The 24,745-nt window shown below is 45.0% G+C and overlaps 2 protein-coding genes across 2 annotated transcripts in view; one reads left to right on the plus strand and one right to left on the minus strand.

Annotated features, from left to right (window-relative positions):
- The window catches only part of LOC309566640 (uncharacterized protein), a 286,877-nt gene that overhangs the window by 90,270 nt on the left and 171,862 nt on the right, over positions 1-24,745 (minus strand). The window lies entirely within an intron of this gene.
- The window catches only part of PNPO (pyridoxamine 5'-phosphate oxidase), a 77,927-nt gene that overhangs the window by 41,347 nt on the left and 11,835 nt on the right, over positions 1-24,745 (plus strand). The window contains exons 2-4 of the mRNA XM_082271875.1: positions 3,733-3,857; positions 3,985-4,084; positions 14,023-14,076. Coding sequence (XP_082128001.1) covers positions 3,733-3,857; positions 3,985-4,084; positions 14,023-14,076 — 279 coding nt within the window. The remainder of the gene's footprint in view (positions 1-3,732; positions 3,858-3,984; positions 4,085-14,022; positions 14,077-24,745) is intronic.

The raw sequence follows: 24,745 nt of genomic DNA on the forward strand, positions 1-24,745 counted from the left end.
TCAGTTTTTTTTCTGCCTAGTCAGGAGTAAGGACCTAGTTCCGTGCTGGGATCTCTGGTCCTGGCAATTTTTTTTGATAGAATTTTTTTTCTCCTAGTTTTTTCGTGTGAAATCTATAATCAACTGCCGGACTGGGCGACGGGATGAATAATCTAGATCGTGTTCACCCCAGTCTGGCCAGCGAGCGCATGCAGACCTCAGCTCCGCACTAGGTTGGCCGCGACATAGCCCTACTGGACAGGGGCTGGCCTGCAAGTTAAAACGGCTCGCAAAAGTCGCATCTGACCGGGTCTCGGACTGAGTCGCATCGTTCCTCCTGGCCGACAGCTCCCCCATTTAGATGGCGAGGGGTTCTGTCTGGAGCGGTGTCCGTCTGGTTCCTGATATGGTAAGTAGCTGCCCCCCCCCTCTACCCCCTGGATGGTTTTGGGATGGTCGGACCCCCGGGTTCCCTTCCTTCCCATCAGGCACCCCCCCTTTTTATCTGTCACCTACCCCCCTCTTCCACTTATGCTGGGGCTGTGGGGGTGGGGTGGGGGCAGGGCGCTGTGTGCGGTGGTTTGCCTTTGAAAATAGCGGCGACCTCGACAGTGGAGCCCTGTGGGTGGAGATTTTGGCGCTGACTACTGGATCTTTTCACTTCCTGATTGCCGCACGTGAAGTGCAGATTATCCTAGTTGCTGCAAGTGCCTGTTTTTGCTGGGTTATGAGTCTGGTGGGTTTCTCTCCCTCTCTGCTAAGGATCACGTAGTGCTTGTGCCTGGTAACCAGTCGTTGCTGCCAGCGCGGTGGGGGTTATCCCTTTGCAGTGTTTTTGTGGGGACCCCTAGTGAATCATGGAGTCTTTGGAGCACATCTCCCCACCTGACCACCTCTTTGAGGCTGCGGGCCCTCCGGGTCCCAACCATCCATCGATGCACTGACGGCGGTTCTGGAGTCCTTTGTGTCCCGGGTGGAGGTGGTTTTCGGATGACGGGTTTGCAAAAAGCGCCCCCCCCCCCCCGGCCTTCTCCTGCCTTGTGTGTTTAATTAGATCCTGAATCTGATTCAGCCGCTGCGGACGTGGGTTACCCTGCTGGGTCTGCTATGGAGGCGCAGGTTCCCTTTGGCACTCACAAGCCATCCAGAGCGGCGAAGGTGTTTCCGTTCCCTGCCTATTTTTACGGAATTGTCACTAAAGAGTGGGGACAACCAAAGCGTCCCCTTGGGGTCCCTAAGCAATTTACTAGGCATTACCCCTATGAGGAGTCTCTTATTAAGAAGTGGACTGTTTCACTGGTGGTGGACCCTCTGGTTTCCAGATTGAACAAGGCAGCCATGATTCCGGTTGAAGAGTCCCTGGCCTTTAAGGATCCGGCTGACAGGAAGGCGGAGGCTGTGGCCCGCAATATGTACACTCTGGCTGGTTCGGCACTGAGGCTGGTATTTACCATTGCTCTGTTGTCGCAAACTCTGACTGAGTGGGCTAAGCTTTTACACCGTGACCTGGAGGGAGAACAGCTCCCCCCTGCCTTTGCTGAGCTGGTGGACAAGCTGGTCCAGGGGCTGCAGTTTATCTGTGATGCCTCTTTGGATACGGCTCACTTATTGGTTCAGCTCTCTGTTTCGGCAGTGGTCCTTCGGCGTGTCTTTTGGCTTAAATGCTGGTCTGCAGATCAGACTTCTAAAAAGGCCTTGATTGATCTCCCCTTTCATGGCGATCGCCTGTTTGGGGCTACCCTGGATGACATCAATAAAGGTCTCGCAGGGGGAAATGGTACTCATCTTCTGCAGGCTACTAAGGGCAAAGAACCTCGTCATAGACATGGGCCCTCCTTCTCGGCTCATAAGAGGTGTTATTGTTCCTCAAGGTCAACTGACAAGGGCTCAAAGCCTTTCAGGGCCTCTTCTGGGAGATCCAAATGAACCTGGTCTGGCAAGCAGAGAGTGGGCTTCTCCAGACCCGTGGACATGGCTCCTTCAGCATGACGGTGCGACCTCACCCATATTGGGGGTTGGAGGAAGTCTTTGTTGGTTTCCTGACCCTTGGACTTCCCTGGTACAAGACAAGTGGGTCCACAAAGTCATTTAGTCCGGCTACAAGATCGAGTTTCACTCTTGGCCCCAGGAAATGTTCTTTCCTTCCAACTTGTGCCTCTCCATGGACCGTGTACAGGGTCTGTTTGGGGCTGTACAAGACCTGTTGCTTCAGGGGTGATTGTCCCGGTTCCGACTTCGGAAATTTTTCAGGTTTTTACTCCAAACCTGTTTACAGTTCCCCCGAAAGGAAGGCAAGGTGCGTCCAATACTGGACCTCAAGGTGCTAAACTGCTTTGTGCGGGTGCAGAAGTTCAGGATGGAGTCCATTTGCACGGTGGTGGCATCCCTGCCTTGCATCTGGGATTTTCTTGCCTCCATCGACATCAAGCATGCTTACCTTCACATTCCAATATATGCCAGTCACCAGCGCTTCCTCCGCTTTGCCGTGGGAGAGGAACATTATCAGTTTGTGGTGTTACCCTTTTGGTCTCGCCTCTGCTCCATGGGTCTTCAAAAAAGTGTTAGCCCTGGTGCTAGTGTTGTTACGCCAATGGGGGATTGCGGTACTGGGCTACTTGGACGACCTCCTTCTGCGAGCGTAGTCCCCTACTGCTCTGGTGGAAAACAGAGATAAGGTGGCTTTTCGCCCCTCTCCTTCGTTCCTCCCAAAAGGTTGTCTCTGATTTTCATTTGAATGAAGACATTGTTTTGCCTTCCCTGTGTCCCAGGCCAAAACATCCGAAGGAAATTGCCTTCCATGCCTTGGATGTGGTCCGGGCAATAAGGGTGTACCTGGCAGCTACAGAGTCTTTTAGAAAGTCAGAGTCACTATTTGTGCTCACAGATGGGCCTCGGAAAGAGTTGTCCGCTTCCTCTGCGACCATTTCCAGAGGGATCAGACAGACGGTGATTCAGGCCTATTCTATCAAGGGTCAGGTTCCTCCTTTCCCTGTCAAGGCGCCCTCTACTTGGGCGCTCAGTGCCTCCTGGGCCTTCCATTATCAGGCGTCAGTGATGCAGGTTTGCAAAGCGGCCACCTGGTCATCGGTGCACACTTTCACAAAGTTCTACATAGTGAATGTGTTGGCATCTGCAGATGCTTCCTTTGGCCGCAAGGTTTTGCAAGCTGCTGTTTAGAGGACTTGATCCTTTTTGAGGGTGTATTATTTTTTTCAGGTGGGCTCTAGTTGTTTTGGTTTTTGCTGTTCCCACCCCCAATGTTTAACACTGCTTTGGGACGTCCCAATAATTATGAAGATCAGGAGCTGAGTTCGTCAATAAGCGAAAGAGAAAATGGAATTTTTGACATACCGTAAAATCCTTTTCTCTGATGTTCATTGATGGACACAGCACCCACCCCTTTGTGGAGTTGTAATTCTTCTGACACTGCTTGTAACAAAACTGAGTACCTAATAGCAGGGAGGGGTGGAGTATACCCCCTGGGACTGCCCCTAGGCATAGCCAGTTTCTTTTTCTGTCAAGTGTCCTACTCCTGTAGGGGGGGAGTATAACCCAATGGTTATGAAGATCAGGAGCTGTGTCCGTCAATGAACATTAGAGAAATGGATCTTTCGGTAAGTCAAAAATCCCATTTTTGCCCGCTGTATATGTATTTCAATTCTGTTTATAGCTATTCACCTCGAGTTCATGTGTAGTAAAAATTTTTGCAATTACGTTTTGTTTAATTTCTCTTCTTTATATTTATTTTTTTAGGCTTTTGAAGAAACTCACTTAGCCTCTCTCGATCCAATTGCTCAGTTCAATGCTTGGTTCCAGGAAATCTTAGAATGCCCGACCATTGTTGAACCAAATGCCATGTGTCTGGCTACTGCAACAAGGTACTGATTCAATTTCTCTGTGTCTTCTAACTACATATCTCCCTACTACTATTGCTTTGTCCTTTGCTTTTGTGAACCTTTTCTTTACCTTCCTGCACCTCACCTTTCCCCATGTTTTCCTGTGTAGGGACGGGAAACCCTCTGCCCGTATGGTTCTCCTGAAAGGGTTTGGCTCCGATGGGTTCCGATTCTACACTAACCGGGATAGCAGAAAAGGGAAAGAGCTGGTGAGGGTTCTTTCTTATAGGAATCAGCTGTTTACAATTCTTAAAACATATCTTCGAGGCTGCCAGAGCACTCCAACCTTTGTAGGCTTTAAAGGTTCAGGAACAATAGAACAATCTAATAACATCACGTGAAAAAACACTAGAACAAACAAAGGGGAATTCACTGAAGCTGCTGCACCACTTTTCTGGCATTAATCCCTCTTGTTAATGTGTTGCGCTAAATTCATGAAGCATCTTTGACACTTTTGGTTTTGACAGTGACTCATGTGCCAAATTCAGGTAGTTCTAAAATGTGACACTTTTTACTGTGTGGTGCAACGTATGAGCCAAATTCAAACTAAAATACTAATAGTTTGTATCTTATGAAAGTTAACCTTAAGACCAAGTCTCTTGTCCTAAATAGAGAGACCCTGGTGCAGACAGATTTTGCACAAGTGTTTTGTTCTAAAAGTGTAGTCAAATTCAAGTACAAGTTCTGGACCAGTACATACATTTTCTGCACGCTGTCCACTTCAAAGTGAGGAAAATACCCATATATGTTGGGAGCTGTTTTGTACATTGTAACCTTAAAGGCTAAGTTCACCTTTTACAAAAAAATTATAAACGCACATCTTTTTGCAGGTAAAAAAATGTGCATTTATGATTTCTTTACTCTGAAGCCTGTAAGGCATTGCATCCGCAATCAGCAAATGATGGGTGCCCAACCTGGGTTCTGCAGACTGTCTGCCCCTACCTTTGATACAGACAGGCAGTTACTGAATGGCACGAGTAATCAATGGACTACGAGGGCGCTCAACAACCCCTCCCCCCCGCGGTTCATTGAGAACTAAAAGCTGTCGGCCGCAAAGTCCGGCAGATGTCGTAGATTATTCATTCACAGAACTTTGTAAATGAATGATGCAGTGGCGTGGGCGGGGCCGCTCTGTTTTTAAATTCTGACAGCGGGTGAGAATATCAACAAAAGTGTTACGCTTTAAAAGGATATGTAAACTTATCCTTTTAAAGCGTAACACTTTTGTTGAGGGAAAAAAAACATTTCCCTCTGGGTGATGGGTGACCTATTAACTAATGTACATAGATCACCAATCAAAGGTTTTATGAAATGTTAAATGTAAATAAGTATTCACAGCCTTTGCCATGACACTCAAATTGAGCTCAGATGCATCCTGTTTCCACTGATCATCCTTTATTGGAGTCCACCTGTGAGAAATTCAGTTAATTGGACATGATTTTGGAAGGCGCGCACACACACCTGTCTATATAAGGTCACACAGTTAACCGTGCATGCCAGAGCACAAACCAAGCCAATAAAGTCCAAGGAATTGTCTGTAGACCTTTAAGAAAGGGTTGTATCAAGGCACAGATCTGGAGAAGGGTACAGAAACATTTCTGCAGCATTGAAAGTACCAATGAACACAGTGGCCTCCATCATCCGTAAATGGAAGAAGTTTGGAACCCCCGAGACTTACAGACCTAGAGAGGGCTGCCTGGCCAAACTGAGCGATCGGGGGAGAAGGGCCTTAGTCAGGGAGGTGACCAAGAATCTGATGGTCACTCTGACAGAGCTCCAGCATTTCTCTGTGGAGAGAGGAGAAACTTTCAGAAGTACAACCATCTCTGCAACACTCCAATAATCAGGCCTCTCAGTAAAAAGCACATGCCATCCTGCCTGGGGTTTGCTAAAAGGCACCTGAGGGACTCTCAGACTATGAAAAAACAAAATTCTCTGGTCTGAGAAAACAAAGTTTGAACTCTTTTTGGCCTGAATGGCAAGCGTCATGTCTGGAGGAAACCAGACACGTCTCACCTGGCCAATACCATCCCTACAGTGAAGCATAGTGGTGGCAGAATCATCTTGTGAGGATGTTTTTCAGCGGCAGGAACTGGGAGAGTAGTCAAGATCGAGGGATGAATGCAGCAATATACAGAGACATCCTTGATGAAAACCTGCTCCAGAGCACTCTGGAGCTCAGATTGGGGCGAAGGTTCATCTTTCAACAGGACAACGACCTAAGCACCCAGCTATGAGAACAAAGGAGTGGCTATCAGACAACTGTGAATGTCCTTGAGTGTCCCAGCCAGAGCCCAGACTTGAACCTGATTGAACATTTCTGGAGAGCTATGAAAATGGCTGTGCACGATGCCTCCCATCCAACCTGATTGAGTTAGACAGGCCCTGCAAAGAAAAATGTGAAAAACTGCCTAAAAATAGATGTGCCAAGCTTGTAGCATCATTCTCACTCAAAAGGACTTGAAGCTGTAAATGGTGCCACAGGTGCTTTTTTTTTTTTTCGTCTTTTTTATTTTTAATAAATTTGCAAAGATTTCAAACCAATTTCTTTCACAATGTCATTATGTGGTTTTGTTTGTAGTATTTTTAACCGCTTGCCGACTGCGCACAGTATATTTACTGCGGCAGTCGGCCCCGGCCAGGCAGAGTGACGTAGGTCTACGTCGCTCGCCTGTCACTCCTTCCAGAGCCAATAGCGGGCGGGCGCGCGCCCGCCGAGGCGCGCGCCCGCCTCGGCTCGTTCACGGAGGAGTGCGGGAGTGTGACTGGCGGACCCGATGTCCGCCGGTCACACTACGATCGCCGCTACAGCGGGAGAAAGACAGAGCGGCTTGTGTAAACAAGCCACCTGTCAGTTCTCCCTGTGTAAAAGTGAAGATCAAACAGTTCTACTATGTAGAACTGTTGATCTTTGTTTTTACACTAGTAGCCATGTCCCTACACAGTTAGAATCACGCCCCTAGGACACACTTAACCCCTCCCTGTCCAATACTGTTAACCCCTTCCCTGCCAGTGTCATTTTTGCAGTAACAGTGCATATATATAGCACTGATTACTGCAGTAATGTCACTGGTACCCCCAAAAGTGTCAAAAATGTCAGTCAAGGGTCCGATCTGTCCGCCGCAATGTCGCAGTACCGCAAAAAAAATCGCAGATCGCCGCCATTACTCGTTAAAAAAAAAAACACCAAAAATGACAAAAATCTTTCCCTTTGTTAGTAAACGCGATAACTTTTGCGCAAACCAATCAAAATACGCTTTTTGCGATTTTTTTTACCAAACATAGGTAGCGTAAAACAAATTGGCCGAAAATTTTAAAAAATTTTGATTTTTACATTTTTTTTTGGGGGAATTTCATATAAAAAAAAGTGAAAAATATTGTTGTTTTTGCAAAAATTACGCTCTTTTTTTGTTTATAGCGCGTGATCAAAAAATCGCACAGGTGATCAAATACCACCAAAAGAAAGCTCTGTTTGTGGGAAAAAAAGGACGTGAAATTCGTTTAGGTACAGCGTCGCACGACCGCGCGATTGTCCGTTAAAGTCACGCAGTAAAAAATCGCAAAATAACCCCTGGTCTTTTAGCAGGAAAATCCTCCGGTGGTAAAGTGGTTAAGAAAAAAAATGAATTTAATCTATTTTGGAAAAAGGTTGTAGCATAACAAAATTTGGAAAAAGTGAAGCGCTGTGAATACTTTCCAGATGCACTGTAGTACACATTAAATTTTAACTGCAGCCAGAATATTTTGTCTTAGATAGAACAGGGAAGGGTTAGGATCTCTGTTTTAACTCTGTCTCTGCCCCTGTTGGGGAAGGGTTCCCCTACCTCCTTTTCAAAAGTAATCCGAGACATGATTGAAACACTCTAAGAGTGGGCAGGGTAGGATGCCCTGTCAGGTTTTATGGTCTGTGTCTCCACTTGAGAGACTCCCCTAACTTCCTAGCAGAAACAAAATTACCCTGCACTAGCCAAACCAAACTGTAGATACAAAGAAATTTCTTAATAAAAAGTAAACAAACCGGTGTTACCGCCCGCAGCTGTCATGTGTTCCCATACCACAGAAAAGTAAAAATAATTCAAAGTGCAGCACAACAATATGAACTCAATAAAATGTGCAATGAAACAAAGAGAATTGCACTATAATGAAACAAACCTCATAAAGTGAAGTCCATATATTTAATCTCAAAAAGTCTTTCATCAAATGTATTTTATGTTTCTGACATCCTTGCTATTCATAAGAACTGTTCATACATGATCCACAATATATTGCAGTCTGTGCTCCACCGCAGTTCCCACCACCTGTCGCTTCAGCCTCTTACCTTAGATTGACCCACACTCAGGTAAGGTCATAAGCACTTACTCTATCGTTCATTGACAGACGCAGCTCCATATTCTTCTTGACTATTGGGTTATGCTGCTCCCTACAGGAGTAGGACACTAGGCAGGAAAAAGCTTTACCACACCTATATGGGCAGTCCCTGCAGGCAAACACCCACTCACTCTGCTATAGCCTTCAATTTGTTTCTGCCTAGTTTAGGAGTAGGATCTAGTTCCCTGCTGGGACTTTGGTCTTAGCTGTTTTTTATTGGGAATCTTTTTGTAAGACTTTATTTTTTATAGTTAGTGTTCCTGAGAGAACTACAAGCAACAGCCGGCTGGGTTTCGGACTGGATATACTAGATCCTTAAGCTCTCTCAGCCTGGTCAGCGAGTGTGAGCAGTTTATAGTCTGCACTAGGCCTTGGCATGACATAGCCCCAATGGACGGGGGCTGATCCGCGAGTAAAACACCTCGCCGAGACACACATGACCTGGGATGCCCTAAGTCGCAGCGTAACCCCTGGCTGTCAGCACCCCCACCCTGGGTGGAGAGGTAGTCGGTTCAGAGTGGCGCACACCTGATGCCGTGGTATGGTAAGTAAGTGTCCCCCCATTTCCCTGGCGGTCTCGGGGTGGACGTGGGCCCCCTCTCTGGGAAAGTCGGATCTTCGGGTATCTGTCAGTTCCCCTGTCTTCTCAGTGATACCAGCCCCCCCCCCCTTAGGCCTGTCCCCTCCCCCCACAAGAAGGTTCCTACCTCTGGGGAGCAGATATATTGTGGTGGTTCTGCGGGGGGTTTGTCCTGGCGGGGTCTCCTCCTGGGGACCCCCCGATGCCACTGTCTGATAACCCCCCTGGGGGGTCCAGGAGACCGCTTGGCGCGCTGTGGGGGGCCACCATTTTGCTGTAGTTTTCTGCTCTGCATCAATGTAAAGGTTTCTCATTGGAAGGCATGGGCGACCATGTTTTGGTAGTTCCCCATAGGAATGCATGGGGCGGCCATGTTCCTGAATTTCACGATCGTTGGCCAGCAAGGGAGAAGCTAGGGGCTCTAGGCATGACCTAGTATTTTTTATGTTCCTGTGTCAGACCCTTTCTCATCTCTGTACAGAAAGTTCCTGTAGCCTCCAGACCGTTTTGGTGGTATGTTCCTGGGGTCCCTGTAGATGTTCCTCACTCACCCTGCTGCAGGCTGTGTTAGGGCTGGTACCGCTGGTGCAGCTGTGCGGATCACGTTTTTTTGCAACTTTTTTTTAAAGTGACACTACTTTTTTTTGTACTCAGTGATTATGGAGTCTCAGGACCAAATCTCGTCTACAGACCCCCTCAGTGCAGTTGCGGGACCCTCTGGGTCGCAGCCCCTGTCTGCTTTTACAGTAGTTTTGGAAAACCTGGTGTCAAAAGTGGATTTTCGTTTTAAAAAATACCATTAGCCGAAAGCGCCCTATGCCTTCACCTACCTCTATAGTATCCTCAGATTCTGAGATAGATGTGGACGCATAACATCCTGGTGGATCTGCGTCGTCACATTCTGACGGCGAGGAAGATATATCCTCGTCCGCTGCCCCACGAGAAAGTGTGCTGGTGGAGGCGCTTATTGTGTCGGTGGGGGAAACCTTAAAAATGGCAGATGAGTCTACAGCCTCAGGGACGCAGGTGTCTTTTGGCACCTGCAAATCCCAGAAGTCGGGCAAGGTTTTTCCCTGTCCAGAACCTTTTGACAACATTGTCAATGAACAGTGGGGGGTGCATCAAAGAAAATGCCTAATCGCTTTATAAGGCGCTATCTCTTCGCGGATGCGGTTTCCACTAGGTGGACCGTGCCACCAAAGGTAGATAATCCGGTTTCCAGACTAAACAAGTCTATCGTGGTCCCGGTGGAAGAGTCTCCGGTATTTACAGACCCCGTGGATAGACGGATTGAGTCTCTATCCCGCCATTTGCATGTGTTAGCGGGCTCAATACTAAAACCAGTCTTTGTGATCACTCTAGTGTCACAGACCATCACAGAATGGGCCAAGTTGCTGAAAGGTGACTTGGAAACTGAGCAGCTCTCACCGGGCCTGATAGAGCTAACAGGCCAAATGGTCCAAGCCTTCTGTATATATGTGATGCGTCGCTGGATGCGGCTCCACTGGTAGCCAGAATGTCTGTCTGCGGTAGGGATTGCTTTTAGACACATGGTGTGGCTAAAAAGCTGGTCTGCGGACCAGGCTTCCAAATAGGCTTTCTGACCTTCCCTTTACAGGGGACAGGTTGTTTGGATCCTCCCTGGATGAGTTGATCAAAGGCCTTACGAGTGGCAAGAGTGCTCTTCTACCCCAATCCACCAAGGGCAAGGCACCACATAATAGACGGGGGCCTTCATTTACTGCTCATAGGCGGCCCTTTCGTACCTCCGGTTTGCAGGATAAAGGAGCTAAGCCATTCAGGTCTTCTGGGGGTTCCAAGAAGATATGGTCCGGTAAGCTGAGAACAGGCCAATCTGGATCTGCGGACAAATCCTCCTCTGCATGAAGGGATGCCCTCACCCGTTTCTGGGGTGGGGGGGGGGGGGACATCTTTGCTTCTTTCTGAAACTATGGACTTCCTTGATTCAGGACAGATGGGTCCACAAACTGATCCGATTGGGTTACAAGAACGAATTCCGGTCTCGACCGTCAGACAGGTTCTTCTCGTCCAATCTACACCTATCTCCAGACAGGTTAAGGGATCTACGAGAGACGGTACAAGATCTGCTGTCGCAAGGGGTGATTGTGCCGGTTCCTTCTTGAGAACGCTTTCAGGGGTTTTATTCAAACCTGTTTACCATGCCCAGAGAAGAAGGCAAAGTACATCCAATCCTGGACCTCAAGGCTCCCTGAACGGCCTCCATAGATATCAAGGACGCATATCTACACATCCCTATTCATGCTGGACACCAGCTTTTTTTTCGCTTCACTGTAGGAGAAGAGCATTATCAGTTTGTGGCGTTACCCTTTTGGTCATGCCTCCGCCCCCAGGGTCTTCACCAAAGTGTTTTCTCCAGTGTTGGCATTACTGCGACAACGGGGGAATATGGTACTGGGGTACCTGGACAATCTCCTATTAAGAGCAGACTCGCATTCAGCCATGTTGGGGGACTTGACAATTACTGTATGGACTCTGCAAGAGTTTGGTTGGAATATCAATTTAAAAAATCTGCCCTGGTACCATCCTTGAGACTGGATTATCTGGGCCTGACTCTGTACTCCGCTTCGGCGAGGGTTTTTCTTCCCCCGGACAAGCTGCAAAAGTGGCAGTGGGCGATTCGTTTGCTGTTAGCCAGCAATCTGTCCTCTCTGCGGTCCTGCATGCGGGCCTTGGGTCTGATGGTGTCAACCTTCGAGGCGGTTCCGTTTGCTCAGTTCCACACGAGACTCCTACAAGGGGAGATTCAGTATCGTCTGATTTACATCTTTCCTCCAATACAACTTCTGTCGAGTCTGCTGCGCAGAATCGAGGTAGAAGGGATTCCAGTCAATCTGGCTCGCCGGTCTTGGTACGCAGGTCTGGTGATGCTGGCTGGTAGCAGACGTCCCATGGAAACTTCCTCTCGGGAAAGATCTTCTGTCTCAGAGACCACTCTTCCATCCTGCTTTAGTCGCTGGTTTTATCAGCTTGGCTTTTGAAAGCCAGATGCTGAAGGACAGAGGGCATGTCGGAGTTGGTGATTCCTATTCTGTTAAAAGCTAGAAAATCTACTTCCTGGAAGGTTTATCATAGAGTTTGGAAAGGGTACATTACTTGGTGTGAGTCTCGGGGGGGGGGGGGGTCTACCCAGGGTCTCCCCAGGGTCTCCCCATGTCTTTTATGTGTCTCGCCTGTTGGAGTTTCTACAACTAGGTGTAGATCTACGTTTGGCTTTAGGCGCCATTGAGGGCCAGATTTCCGCTTTGGCCATATTTTTCCGAAGGACGTTAGCAGCAAAGTCCTTGGTTCACACTTCTGTGCAGGGAGTTCGCCATCTGGCCCCTCCGGTGCGATCCCTGGTACCTCCGTGGGATCTCAATTTTGGTACTGTCGGTGCTTCAAAAGCCTCCTTTGAAAACATTTGTGAACTTCCTTTGCTCGCAGAAGGTGGCCTTTTTATAGTCGCTATCACTTCTGCGTGTTGGTTGTCAGAGTTGGCTGCGTTGTCCTGTCGGTCACCTTATCTGGTGGTTCGCAGGGACAAAGTGTTGTTATGACCCTGTCAGGCCTTCCTTCCTAAGGTTTTCTCTGGGTTTCATTTGAATGAAGACATTGTGTTACCGTCCTTATGTCCTAAGTCGAAACATCCTAAAGAAATTGCTTTACATTCCTTGGATGTAGTCGGGGTGATTTGGGCGTACCTGGCGGTGACTAAGTTCATTCGGAAATCCAAATCTTTGTTCTTACGGATGGCACTAGTTAGGGGCAGGCCGCATCTGCTGCGACCATTTCCAGATGGATCAGGCAGACGGTGGTGCAGGCCTATTTTATTAAGGGTCAGGTTCCTCCTCTTCCCTGTCAAAGCACATTCTATGAGGGCACTTAGTGGGCCTTCCGTCATCAGTCAGTAATTCAGGGGTGCAAGGTGGCCACGTGGTCGTCTGTACACACATTTCACAAAGTTTTATAAGGTGGACATACTTGCATCTTCTGTTGGCTGCAAAGTTTTGCAGGCTGCGGTTGCAGAGGCCTCCCGCCTCTTGAGGGTGTATTTGTTCTGGAGGTGAGCTCCAGTTGTTCCTGGTTGAACTCCTGGTTTACCTGGTTGGCTATGTTGCTGTGTTTTTCCCACCCCTCATGTTTATACTGCTTTGGGACATCCCAAGGGTCTAAGAAGACATGGAGATGTGTCTGTCACTGAACGAAAGAGAAACCTGGATTTTTGTCTTACCGTAAAATTATTTTCTCTGAGTTTCACTGACGGACGCAGCACCCGCCCCTCTGTTAGGTTGAGTTATGTATTCTTTTGACACTACTTGTTACAAACTGAAGTTCTATAGCAGGAAGTGATGGTATACTCCCTGGGACTGCCTCAGGGGCGTAGCCAAAATAATTTCCGCCTAGTTCTTCTCCTGAAGAGAGAGCAGCATAAGCCCAAGGGTCTAAGAAGACATGGAGCTGTGTCCGTTGGTGAACCTCAGAGAAAAGGATTTAACGGTAAGACAAAAATCCAGTTTTTTTACATTTTGCTATAAAACATATCCCATAAAAAAATCAAATTTCTTCATCAATTTCGGCCAATATGTATTCTGCTACATAATTTTGGTTTAAAAAAATCCAAAAAAAGCGTGTATTAATTGGTTTGCGCAAAAGTTAGGAACAGGAACACATGATCAATACCTTCCCTACTGACAGAATGGCAATCTGCCTTGTTTACATAGGCAGATCGGCGTTCTGCCTGTGTACTGTATGATCGGCGGGTGCCAGCAGACACTGAGTCTGCGGTACCCGCTGCAGGGCTTCCACTGTGTGTGATCACAGCAGGGGCGCCGGTGCTACAGAGTGGCGCCCTGCCACAGTATATGTAGGGTGGGCGGTCCACAAGTGGTTAAATATTAAAAACAGACTGCCCGCTTAAGGGTAAACTTCTATGAATACCACATGTAAAGATGGCTGCTCCCGGACATCCTGTTGTGATGATGCTATTAAACTCCACCTCTTGACATGTTAATGTCACATGACCTGGTGACTTTCTCATAGGAAAACATCCCCTAACCTGTTGCAGTATTTCTAACCCTTCCAACTCTGTCCAAAACTTTAAAATAAAATGTTTTGCTGAAGTAACACCTAAAGAAAGTGTTTGTTAGGTATACTAAAATCGTATTCTTTTTTTTATAGGAGGCCAATCCAGTTGCTTCTCTCCTGTTTTTCTGGGAGCCTTTCAATCGACAGGTAAGACATCCACATGTGAGGGAAACCTTAAACACTATACAAGCGCAATCTAGCTTCCAAGTGACACATGTTGAGTTGGCCATAGACAGATCAAGATTCAGCTGTTTCAGCTGAGTCTAGAAGGATCTGGGTGTTCTGGTAGATCATAGACCTAATAATAGCATGCAATGGCAATCTGTAGTTACTAAGGCTAGCAAAATAGATTCTTGTATTAAGAGATATGGACTGCAGAGAGAGACATCATTTTGCCCCTGTACAAATCATTAGTAAGACCTCATCTGGAATACAGGCTCCTGGTGCAGTATCCTTTTAATTGAGTTAAAAGCAAAAGTGATCACACTGACAAAATAAGGCTTGTGTATGGCAACGTACTCAGACCGTCACAGTCCTGCCGATGGAAAATCTTATGCCGACTCGCAGCACGGAGGGTGTACGATGGCAGCTCCAGCTGCACCGCATCACACTCTCCCCCCAGCTGATAATCTGCTCGGCGAATCTAGTGCATGCTCCCAGTCACCCGGCAAGCCGGCTCCAAGCATGGCACTGCTAAATAGAAGATAGGCAGCTGATAGTAAGGTAATGTGGTTGCTATGACAATGCGTTTCGGAGGAGCGGAACCTCCTTGCTCAAGTACTTGAGCAAGGAGGCTCCACCCCCCCCCCCCTGAAGCGGATTGCACCCCATGTTTCCCAATGATAACCGTTCATATCAGTGTGACTTCAAGTTGCAGCAACTTCAAAGTTTTTACTGCTTTACTCTGGTTCAAATTTCCTGCGACTTGAGGTCCATCAATGTAATCCCTCAAAAGTTTCATTAAAGTCACACTTGCATGATATAGATGCGATTTGAGTGAGACTTGTGAATGCCGGCAATGAAAGGAAAAACCGAGAGCATGCTGGGTCAGTGATGACACTGGGTGGCCCGACCCCTTAGCTATTTAGGAACTGTCACACGGCAAAGCAGGCAGACGAATGCTTTTGGGTGGGTGGTATCGGTGGGTGTCGTGATTCAGGATGGATCTACACCGGGGGACATATTATTATAATCATTTTTTTTTTTTTTTTTTATAAAGGGCTTGTCAAAAACTTTTTTATGGTGAATGGGTAGGGGTACCATGTATTTTGGTGGGGCCCTACACCGTTTTTTTTTTTTTTTTTTTGGCGTGGGGTTCCTCTTAAAATCCATACCAGACCCGAAGTGCTTGGTATGCATAGGAGGGAAGACCCCACCCCATTTTTTTTTCCTTTCTTTTTCATTTCTGGCATTCTTCTTTCTTTTTTTTTTTTTTAACTTTCAGCTATCAGTGTGGAAACCCACTGATGGTTGATGAGTCATTGGTTGGTAAATATGCGGCGACCAGCTTCCTGGCCCGTTCCTCAACAACCAGCACAGAACTCGATTTCGTTTTGTCAATTTTTGACCGATTTAAAATCATTCTGAAAATTTGGAATTTGGTAGAATATAAAGAAACCAAACAAAATTAAACCAATCTTTCCGTTCTGCACATGTCAACGACTGGTCACTTTGGTCAAAGCCAAAGTCGTACTCCTCCAAAGTCGCATCAAGTCAGAGTATGAAGTCAAGTGTGAATGGACTTCTAATGTCAATCAATATATAAATACTAAAAAACAATTGTGCAAATAATTAAAAAAACACCAATGCATGAATGTGCATAAATATACATAAAAACAAATGTACCAAAAATGATTCAAGTTCATCAAGTTAATTTATCAAATAAAAGTCCACCACGTAACTAAGAGTGTCCCAGCAATAATCGGGAAAAAGTCCAATGTCCAATAACAGTGTTCCACTAACAAGGAAAGTGAGAGTTGAAGAATATGCAACAAAACTGTGTTCAGTACCCCTAAAGGAGACACCTCTGCCTTGATGATTCTCACTGGCTATATATTATGCTGAACTCCTACTACTACATCGCATGTTCCCAACTATGTACTATCAGTTTTAATCTGTAATTTGTCTTTAGTCCCCACCACTGTGTACCAGCCACTAGATATCCACACCACTGTTTACCAAAAATTTAGACCTCATAAACTAGGTCTAACAGTGCTTGTTGGAGAAATCCCAAAACCGATGAATGGTTGGTGGATGCTCAGCCTCTCAACTTTGTTAGCTCCAGTTAAGCCATGCCAAGGGCATGCAGGTAGCCAGAGTCACACAGGCCATAAAAAGAGGAAGGAGAATTGCCCATAGTGTAGGAAAATATACCACCTTTCACTCTTGTGAACCGTTTTCAGCAGAGAGCGGGCTGAAGTCTGCTCTCTGCTGACGTCACAGAATTACAATTTCCAATTGTACAATTACAATTACAATTAAAATTCCATTACAATGGAAGACCGGAGACGGCTGCTCCGCCCCCTCCACACCGAACGCTCCAGTGAGTGAGGAGGGGGCAGAACCCGAGAGCTGCTAACTGACAGTCACTGAGCTGTCAGAACCGAGCGATCGGCGGTGTTCAGTCGCTAGGTTTTCAGTGTAGAGCTGCACCCACCTAGGTAAATATAAATCGAAAAAAAACCAAAAAACATACACCTCTTTTAAAGCAATGTAAAGCATTTCACAAAGCCTCCATCAATCACCCCGGTGGGCGTGATGTCACTTCAGTTGCTCTGCCCTACTTTTTTCGTCCAAAAGGACGTAGTTACAGGGACTCATGGAGGGTTTTTTTTTTTTTTTTTTTTAACCTTTCTTTGAATCAACTGTGAGTATAAGATTGTGTATATGGAGGTTTAATATTTATTCTGTTAATTTTTATCCTATTTATTGAACTAGAATTAGAATACAATGTCTTGGGGGTGAGCGATTCCTCCATTCACCTCACTTGTGTGGATGAAGGAATCTGTTCGCTTTTTATCTTTTTTCAGCATGCTGGCTAAAAAAAAAAAAAAAACGACTCATCTATGGCGATCTTTGGAAGTAGAAGAGTTTCTTGTTTTTACCTTTTACCTTAAGAAATCCTGGAATATCTTTGAAACTGCATTCCAATATACTTACATGCGTGCCTTGTAAATCCTAGCTTTGCATTTCATTCTGATTACCCTGTAGCTTTGGCATATTTCTGTTTCTCCATCAAATCAGCATTTTTTTTTGTAATCAAGACAACAATGCAACATAAGAAGCTACAATAAGAATAAAGACCTTAGTTGTTGAAGTATTTAAAGTGGAAGTTTAGTCAGAAAATTAAGTCTGGAACAGGTGCATCCGAGCTACTACCTCCTGTGCAATGCCTGGTGAGCCTCAAGCACACCGCGCCCAGCCTGTGAGGTACCTCTAAACCTTCATGTAATCGATACAAAAAAGGAGAAAGGCTAGTGCCATGGACGTTGGCTAAAACATCCTTTTATTGTAGCATTTGAACAATCTTCAAAACCCAACGCGTTTCGGCCATCAGGCCTTTATCATGGCAAAAAAACAATGTTTTAGCCGATGTCCATGGCACCAGCCTTTCTCCTTTTTTGTATTGAAAATGAAGTCCTACTAGATCACTTTAGGATGGCCCCTTTTGCAGGTATAGCGATATGTAAAACATTAGAAATAAGTGTCTATACTGTTTAAAATAAAGTAATACACTGTCTCACCCTGCTCTGCACATGCTCAGTTGCTCTCCATTTTAAGGCACTGCCGAGTTTGTGGAGGCCGATCTGCTAACAGCCTTAAAATGGAATTAAGCCTTCCAATCCTTTACAACCAAGGAAGCTGCTTCTCTTTGATCTGCAACTGCCGTGTTGCTGCACATGTGATCAGTTATGACACCAGCCATTCGATGGTTTAATGGTTTGGTTGAGCAAATGGGACAGCAATCCCAGCATTCTAAGAATTTAAAGTAAAATTCCACCCTGACACTAAAATCTTTAAATCTTTAGGCATTTAGGATCTAAAGACCTTTCTAGACCTGTAAAGAAGAAATCGGTATACAAACCTTCTTTGAAGCTGGCCTGGTCCCACGCTAAGCTGTCAACAGCGGCACTGTGGAGGTGGATGCAGAGGAGGCAGCTGACAACGGAAGCCCCATAGTAACTTTATGGGTGATGTCTCTCTCCATTCATTTCCCATTTGTTGTCAGTTGTGTCCTCTGCAGAGCTTCCGCCACTGGAGACTGAAACAGAGCAGCTTCAGAAAAGGTAGTGTTGGGGTGAACTTGTACTTTAACTGTTTTTTTGAAACCGTTAAATTGATGGGTTTGTTCTGCTTTATGATTTACCTCTGGGGCTCTTGGCTTCAGCAAAATGGCAGCCTCCGGCAAGAAGTAACCGGAGCAATTCTGGAGGCAATTTACAGCACACACTAATTTTGGTAGCATATTTATGTGGAATGTATGTTACTTGTTAAAGAAAATTTTTGTTTTTTTCTTTATCAAGTTGTTATGGGTAAAGTTCCGCTTTAATAATTCTAAGATGTGTTGGTTGCCTTTATCCCCCCCCCCCTATTATTTTGATGTGTTGATCTCGCCAGTAAGTCTGTTATTGTTCAACTTTTTCCTCCAAGTTCCGCTTTAATTTATTATTATTCTCTACTAGCATTTTATTTTTATTTATGGCTTTTAAAGTGATTGTAGAGTCTCTGTTTTTAAAAAAAAAAAAAAAAAATGTTATATTTACCACCTCTGTGCAGTTAGTTTTGCACAGAGCAGCCCGGATCCTCCTCTTCTTGGGTCCCTCGTTGCTGCTTCTGGCCCCTCCCTCCTGTCGAGTGCCCCCACAGCAAACAGCTTGCTGTGGGGGCACCCAAGCCAAGCTGCAGCTCCGTGTGTCCATTCAGACACGGAGCTGCTGTTTGGCCTTGCCCCCTCTCTGCCGATTGGCAAACTAACTTTAATTGACAGCCACGGGAGCCAATGGCACCACGGCTGTGTCTCAGCCAATCAGGAAGGAGAGTCCTGGACAGCCGAGGGACTCGTGGACATCGCTGAACAGAAATGGGACTCAGGTAAGTAATAGGGGGTGCTGGGGGGGGGGGGCTGCTACACCCAGAAGGTTGTTTTTATCTTAATGCATACAATGCATTAAGATAAAAAAAAAACCTTCTGCATTAAGATAAAAAAAAAACCTTCCGACTATTTACGGCGGCAGTCAGCCCCTCACAGGCAAAGTGACATAGGGCTACGTCACTAGCCTGTGAGCCTCTAGGGGGCGAGCGTGCGACCGGAGGCGCGCTCCCGCCCCCCTCGCTCCCTAACATGTCCGCATGTGTGACCGGCGGACCTGATGTCACTCGCGATCGTCCGGTACAGAGGGAGAAAGGCAGGCGGCTAATGTAAACAAAGCCGCCTGTCATTCTCCCTTGTGTAAGTGCAGAGATCATACGGTCCTGCTATGCAGGATCGTATATCTCTGTAGTTACACAAACAGCCACATTCCTTCACAGTTAGAAGCACTTAACCCCTCCAATAAAGTTAACCCCTTCCCTGCCAGTGTCATTTTTACAGTAACAGTGCATATGTATAGCACTGATTACTGTAGTAATGTCACTGGTACCCCCAAAAGTGTCAAAAATGTCAGTCAGGGGTCCGATCTGTCCGCCGCAATGTCGCAGTCCCGCAAAAAAATCGCAGATCGCTGCCATTGCTCGTTAAATAAAAAACAATAAAAATGACAAAAATATTTCCCTTAGTTAGTAAACGCAATAACTTTTGCGCAAACCAATCAAAATACGCTTATTGCTTTTTTTTTTTTTTTTTTACCAAAAATATGTAGCAGAAAACAAATTGGCCTAAAATGTTAAAAAATTTAGATTTTTACATTTTTTGGGGGGGAATTTCATATTAAAAAAATTTGAAAAATATTATTTTTGCAAAATTGTCGCTCTTTTTTTGTTTATAGCGCATGATCAAAAAATCTCACAGGTGATCAAATACCATCAACAGAAAGCTCTGTTTGTGGGAAAAAAAGGATGTCAAATTAGTTTAGGTACAGCATCGCACGACCGCGCAATTGTCAGTTAAAGTCACGCAGTGCCGAATTGCAAAATAGGCCCTGGTCAGGAAGGGGGTAAAATCTTCCGGGGCTTAAGTGGTTAAGTTCCACACGAAGACTCCATTCACATTTGCTTGACTCCAAAGTCGCATCAATGTAGTGCAGGGACCTTTTCAAAGTCGCACCGATTTTGAACGGGTGCCATTGAAAAGAATGGGCTGTGGCTTGTCATGCGATTTTGATTTCTCATGACATCTTGCACAAGTGTGAATGGAGCATAAATGCTGTTCAGCCACATGTGATATGTTCTGTTCCGTGTAAATAATAACCCCCTTTTTATGATTTTTCACTTGCCCGTGCCCTTCTGACCCCTCCCTCTTTGCATTAGAATTTGCTGGTTGTCATTGTCCTCTGTACACAAGATGGTAGTGATGTACATGATACTTCTAGACTTCATTTCAAGATATGATCCAGATAGACCTATAACCCCACCACACCTAACCTCCCCAACCTACTCTGGCATCGAGCTCTGAACGACCAGTCTGCACCTAACCTAGTCCTAACCTATAATCTTATATTGCAAGAAACAAATTATTTAGGAGACCAGAAACTGGGGGGAATGGTACCAGCCAGGCCTGTGGATGCCTATCAACAATAGGTCCTCATCACCGACCAAATCGAAAAGCTGGTTGGCTTAGCTGCTGCCAAAGCATAAGTCAGATGAGGTAGGAAGCCTTTGATATGCATGCATAACGAAGCCTTTCGAGTGGACAATTGGCGCTAAAAAAAGGACCTACAGGTCATACATGTCATTCAAAGATCATTTTGAATTAATTCAAGCATCTAATTAAAATATTTGAGTGCATGGAAAACAGGTTTTTAGGTATGGCGATGGAATGCATTGTGGGTATATTCATATGCAAATATGGATATTTCCCAGTAGAAAACATATAATCAAATTAATAATGTTGTTACTAACTGAATAAGCAGGGAGTGTATTTTGTTAATCTATTAAAACAGGAAACGTATGACAATGTGCAACCAAAAACTGGGCCCCGTGCACTAAAGTCATCTCTCGGGAACGCTTAAAATTCCCAGGTTGGCCCATACTATCTATTCTTTCAGTGATTGGAATCTCAACGTGGAAACAATGCTACACAGTGCACACACGGGAACTGGAAAAGTTGCTCTTACAGCAGAAAGCCTCTCCCAGTGATTCATACCAATTGTCCACGACCGGTATTATGGGGTAAGAGGTTGCTATGGCAACACTAGATTCTTGCAAACTTCTGCATAAACCTTATGGGTGTGCTTTTACATAGTTTGCAACTTTATATTGCTTTTAGGCTTGGCAAAAAAAAGCATTTTGTCGTAGTAAAGGTTAAGTTACCATAAAAGTGCAGTGCAAGTAACCTTTATTCAAGGGCCCTCCTTTTTTTAAAAAAAAAAAAAAAAGGGCCAGTAACACAACTGATATGTGTAATGTCCCTATAGGTTTTTACAAAAAGTATTCTCTATTGGCAGAAAAATTTACCAACTCCAAAACTTTAAAGCGGTATTAAACCCAAAAGCAAACATTCACTATATTGCAGCTTTGCAATTCTTAGATATGTTGGCTGCATTTGTTTTCTCTTTTTACCCTTTCTGTTGTTTTTCTAAAGCACAAGTTCTCCAGCAGAATGTATCAGTTTACATGGATGAGACAAACTATTTACCACCAGCAGGGGTGCTTAAAATGATCAGCTTTTATTTATTCACGTAAAACTTTTTGTCCCAAAGGGGGGAAAAAACAGCTGTAACTAGGATATAAAGTGTGAGCTGGGGTATGGCTTGAGTTTGTTAGTGGAGTTAAATCGAATACATTTCACCACCCTCCCCCAGACTGACAGTGCTATTATCTGCTGTGCCTCCTGTTCTCATTCACCCAGAGCAGTGTCTCACTAATACAGGTGTGTTAATGGCCAGATCACCAGGTGAAAACAGAGGGGAAAAAGCTATAGAAAAGAAAACGAATGCATCCACCAGATCGAATGATTGGTAAGCTCCAATATATTAAATTTTTGGTTTTGGGTTTAATACTGCTTTAAAGCAGAGCGCCATCTAAAAGGGTAAACTACGCTTGTTCCCCCCCCCCTCCCCCCCACACTACCACATTTGGCACTTTTTTTTGGGGGGAGGGGAGAATGGATACCTGCTTTTAACAGGTACCCGCCCCCACTTCTGGGTAAGATTGGAAGATTGGCGCTCTAGGTGCAGTTCTGGACCCTCCTCCAACCCCCCCCCCCCCCCCTGCTGCCTTCTGGGACACACACAGGTCCCAGAAGATGGCAGGACCATTCAGAAAGCTCAGCGGCGTCTGCATCCAAAGCCGATTGTCGAATAAGCCTGGGACGATGACATTGCGGCATCCCTGGACAGGTAAGTGTCCTTATATTAACCTGTTGCCGACCGCCCGCCGCAGGCAGCCGCTCCTGCACAAACCGACAGAAGTATAAGTCGGTCACGCACTTGCAGCTAGGGGGCGAGCACGCGACGATGGCGGGGAAGCCGATGCACGGGGCAGGCAGCTCCGATTGCCGTCTGACACCTGCGATCGCTCCCCGCTGAGAGAGAACGGTCAGCTGACCGGTTTTCTCCCTGGAATGATCACAGAGCGCCTGTGATCCTTCTATTTAGAAACACAGGTCTCTGGTCCCCCCAAAAGTGTCAAAAATGTCAGTCAGGAGTTCGATCTGTCCGCCGCAATGTCGCAGTCCCGTTAAAAACCGCAGATCGCCGTCATTACTAGTAAAAAAAAACAATAAAAATTACATAAATCATTCCCGTAGTTAGTAAACGCAATAACTTTTGCGCAAACCAATCAAAATACGCTTATTGTGATTTTCTTTTACTAAAAATATGTAGCAGTAAACTAATTGGCCTAAAATGTAAAAAAATGTTGATTTTAATTTTTTTTTGTTTTTGAGAATGTCATATAGCAGAATGTGAAAAAATTTTTTTTTTTTTTTTTTTTAGAATTGTCGCATTTTTTTGTTTATAGCGCAAGAAATAAAAATCGCACAGGTGATCAAATACCACCAAAGGAAAGCTCTATTTGCGGGGAAAAAAAGGTCATCAATTTTATTTGGGTACAGCGTCACACGACCACGCAATTGTCCGTTAAAATAACGCAGTGCCGAATCGCAAAATATGGCCTGGTCAGGAATGGGGTAAAATCTTCCGGTCATAAAGCGATTAAAAATACGCTCATTAAGAATTTTTTTGTCAAAGACATGTAGCTAAATACATTTTGGCCTAAACATATGACAAAAATTGAATATATTGGATATTTTTTAACTGTCAAAGTAGAAAAATATTATTTTTTCAAAATTGTCGCATTTTTTAATTAATATCGCAAAAAATGAAAATCGCACAGGTGATCAAATACCACCAAAAGAAAGCTCTGTTTGTGGGGAAAAAAGGGGCGTAAATTTCGTGTGGGTACGGTGTTGCATGACCGCGCAATTGTCAGTTAAAATCTCACAGTTGCAAATCGCAAAAAGTGGCCTGGACGTAAGACTGCAAAATCCTCCGGTGGTAAAGTGGTTAAGCAACAAAGCCTTTTTTGCTTGTGACATTTGTGTTTTATTCTGGCATTGTTGTATGCTTTGCTTTGTAGAATATGATCACAGGTAGCCTGGTCTTATTTTGAGCCTCTTTGCAGGCCAAGGAATCTCAACTCTTCCCTTTGAAGTATTGCATACCACTGATTCTTTAGAAAGAAGTAATTCATGCCTCTACCGCACCTCTACAAAACAACTGCATGTATTGTGTGTCCATTGCCTCATTGTAAGCAGTATTGCAACAGATATAAACAGTATGTGCACTACTCAAGCCATTGTAGAATCGAAAAAGAGCATTCACAATCCATTACAAATGTTAGGCAATGACTAAGCGCTAACATTTGCGCAAAACGCGTCTACCTCTTTGTCCCCTGCTCCGTTAACCCGTTTGTCATATGAAGCTTCAATAAAAGGATATTTGGAAGTGCAGCTATCCAGAAATATTTCCTTATAAGAATATTATTGACTTTAGTTATATGTCTGCATGAAAGAAATTTTCCAGTCAAAAGAGTGATCTAATCTTTGAATGCAGAAAATGGCAGTGCTGGCTGTCATTGACCAGCTTAACCACTTAAGCCCCGGAGGATTTGGCTGCTTAAGGACCAGGGGGTTTTTTGCGATTTTTTTTACTGCTTGACTTTAACGGACAATTGCGCGGTCGTGCGACGCTGTACCTAAACAAATTTGACGTCCTTTTTTCCTACAAACAGAGCTTTCTTTTGGTGGTATTTGATCACCTGTGCGATTTTTACTTTTTGCGCTATAAACAAAAAAAAGAGCGTAAATTTTGCAAAAATAACAATATTTTTCACATTTTTTTATATGAAATTTCCCCCCCAAAAAAATGTAAAAATCAAAATTTTTTAACATTTTTGGCCAATTTGTTTTCTGCTACCTATGTTTGGAAAAAAAATCGCAAAAAGCGTATTTTGATTGGTTTGTGCAAAAGTTATTACGTTTACTAACAAAGGGAAAGATTTCTGTCATTTATGGTGTTTTTTTTTTTAACGCGTAATGGCGGCGATCTGCGATTTTTTTTTTTTTTTTTTGCGGTACTGCGACATTGCGGCGGACAGATCGGACCCTTGACTGACATTTTTGACACTTTTGGGGCTACCAGTGACATTACTGCAGTAA

This window comes from Pelophylax lessonae (genome assembly GCF_965119305.1).
Source record: "Pelophylax lessonae genome assembly, chromosome: 11".
NCBI lineage: Eukaryota > Metazoa > Chordata > Amphibia > Anura > Ranidae > Pelophylax > Pelophylax lessonae.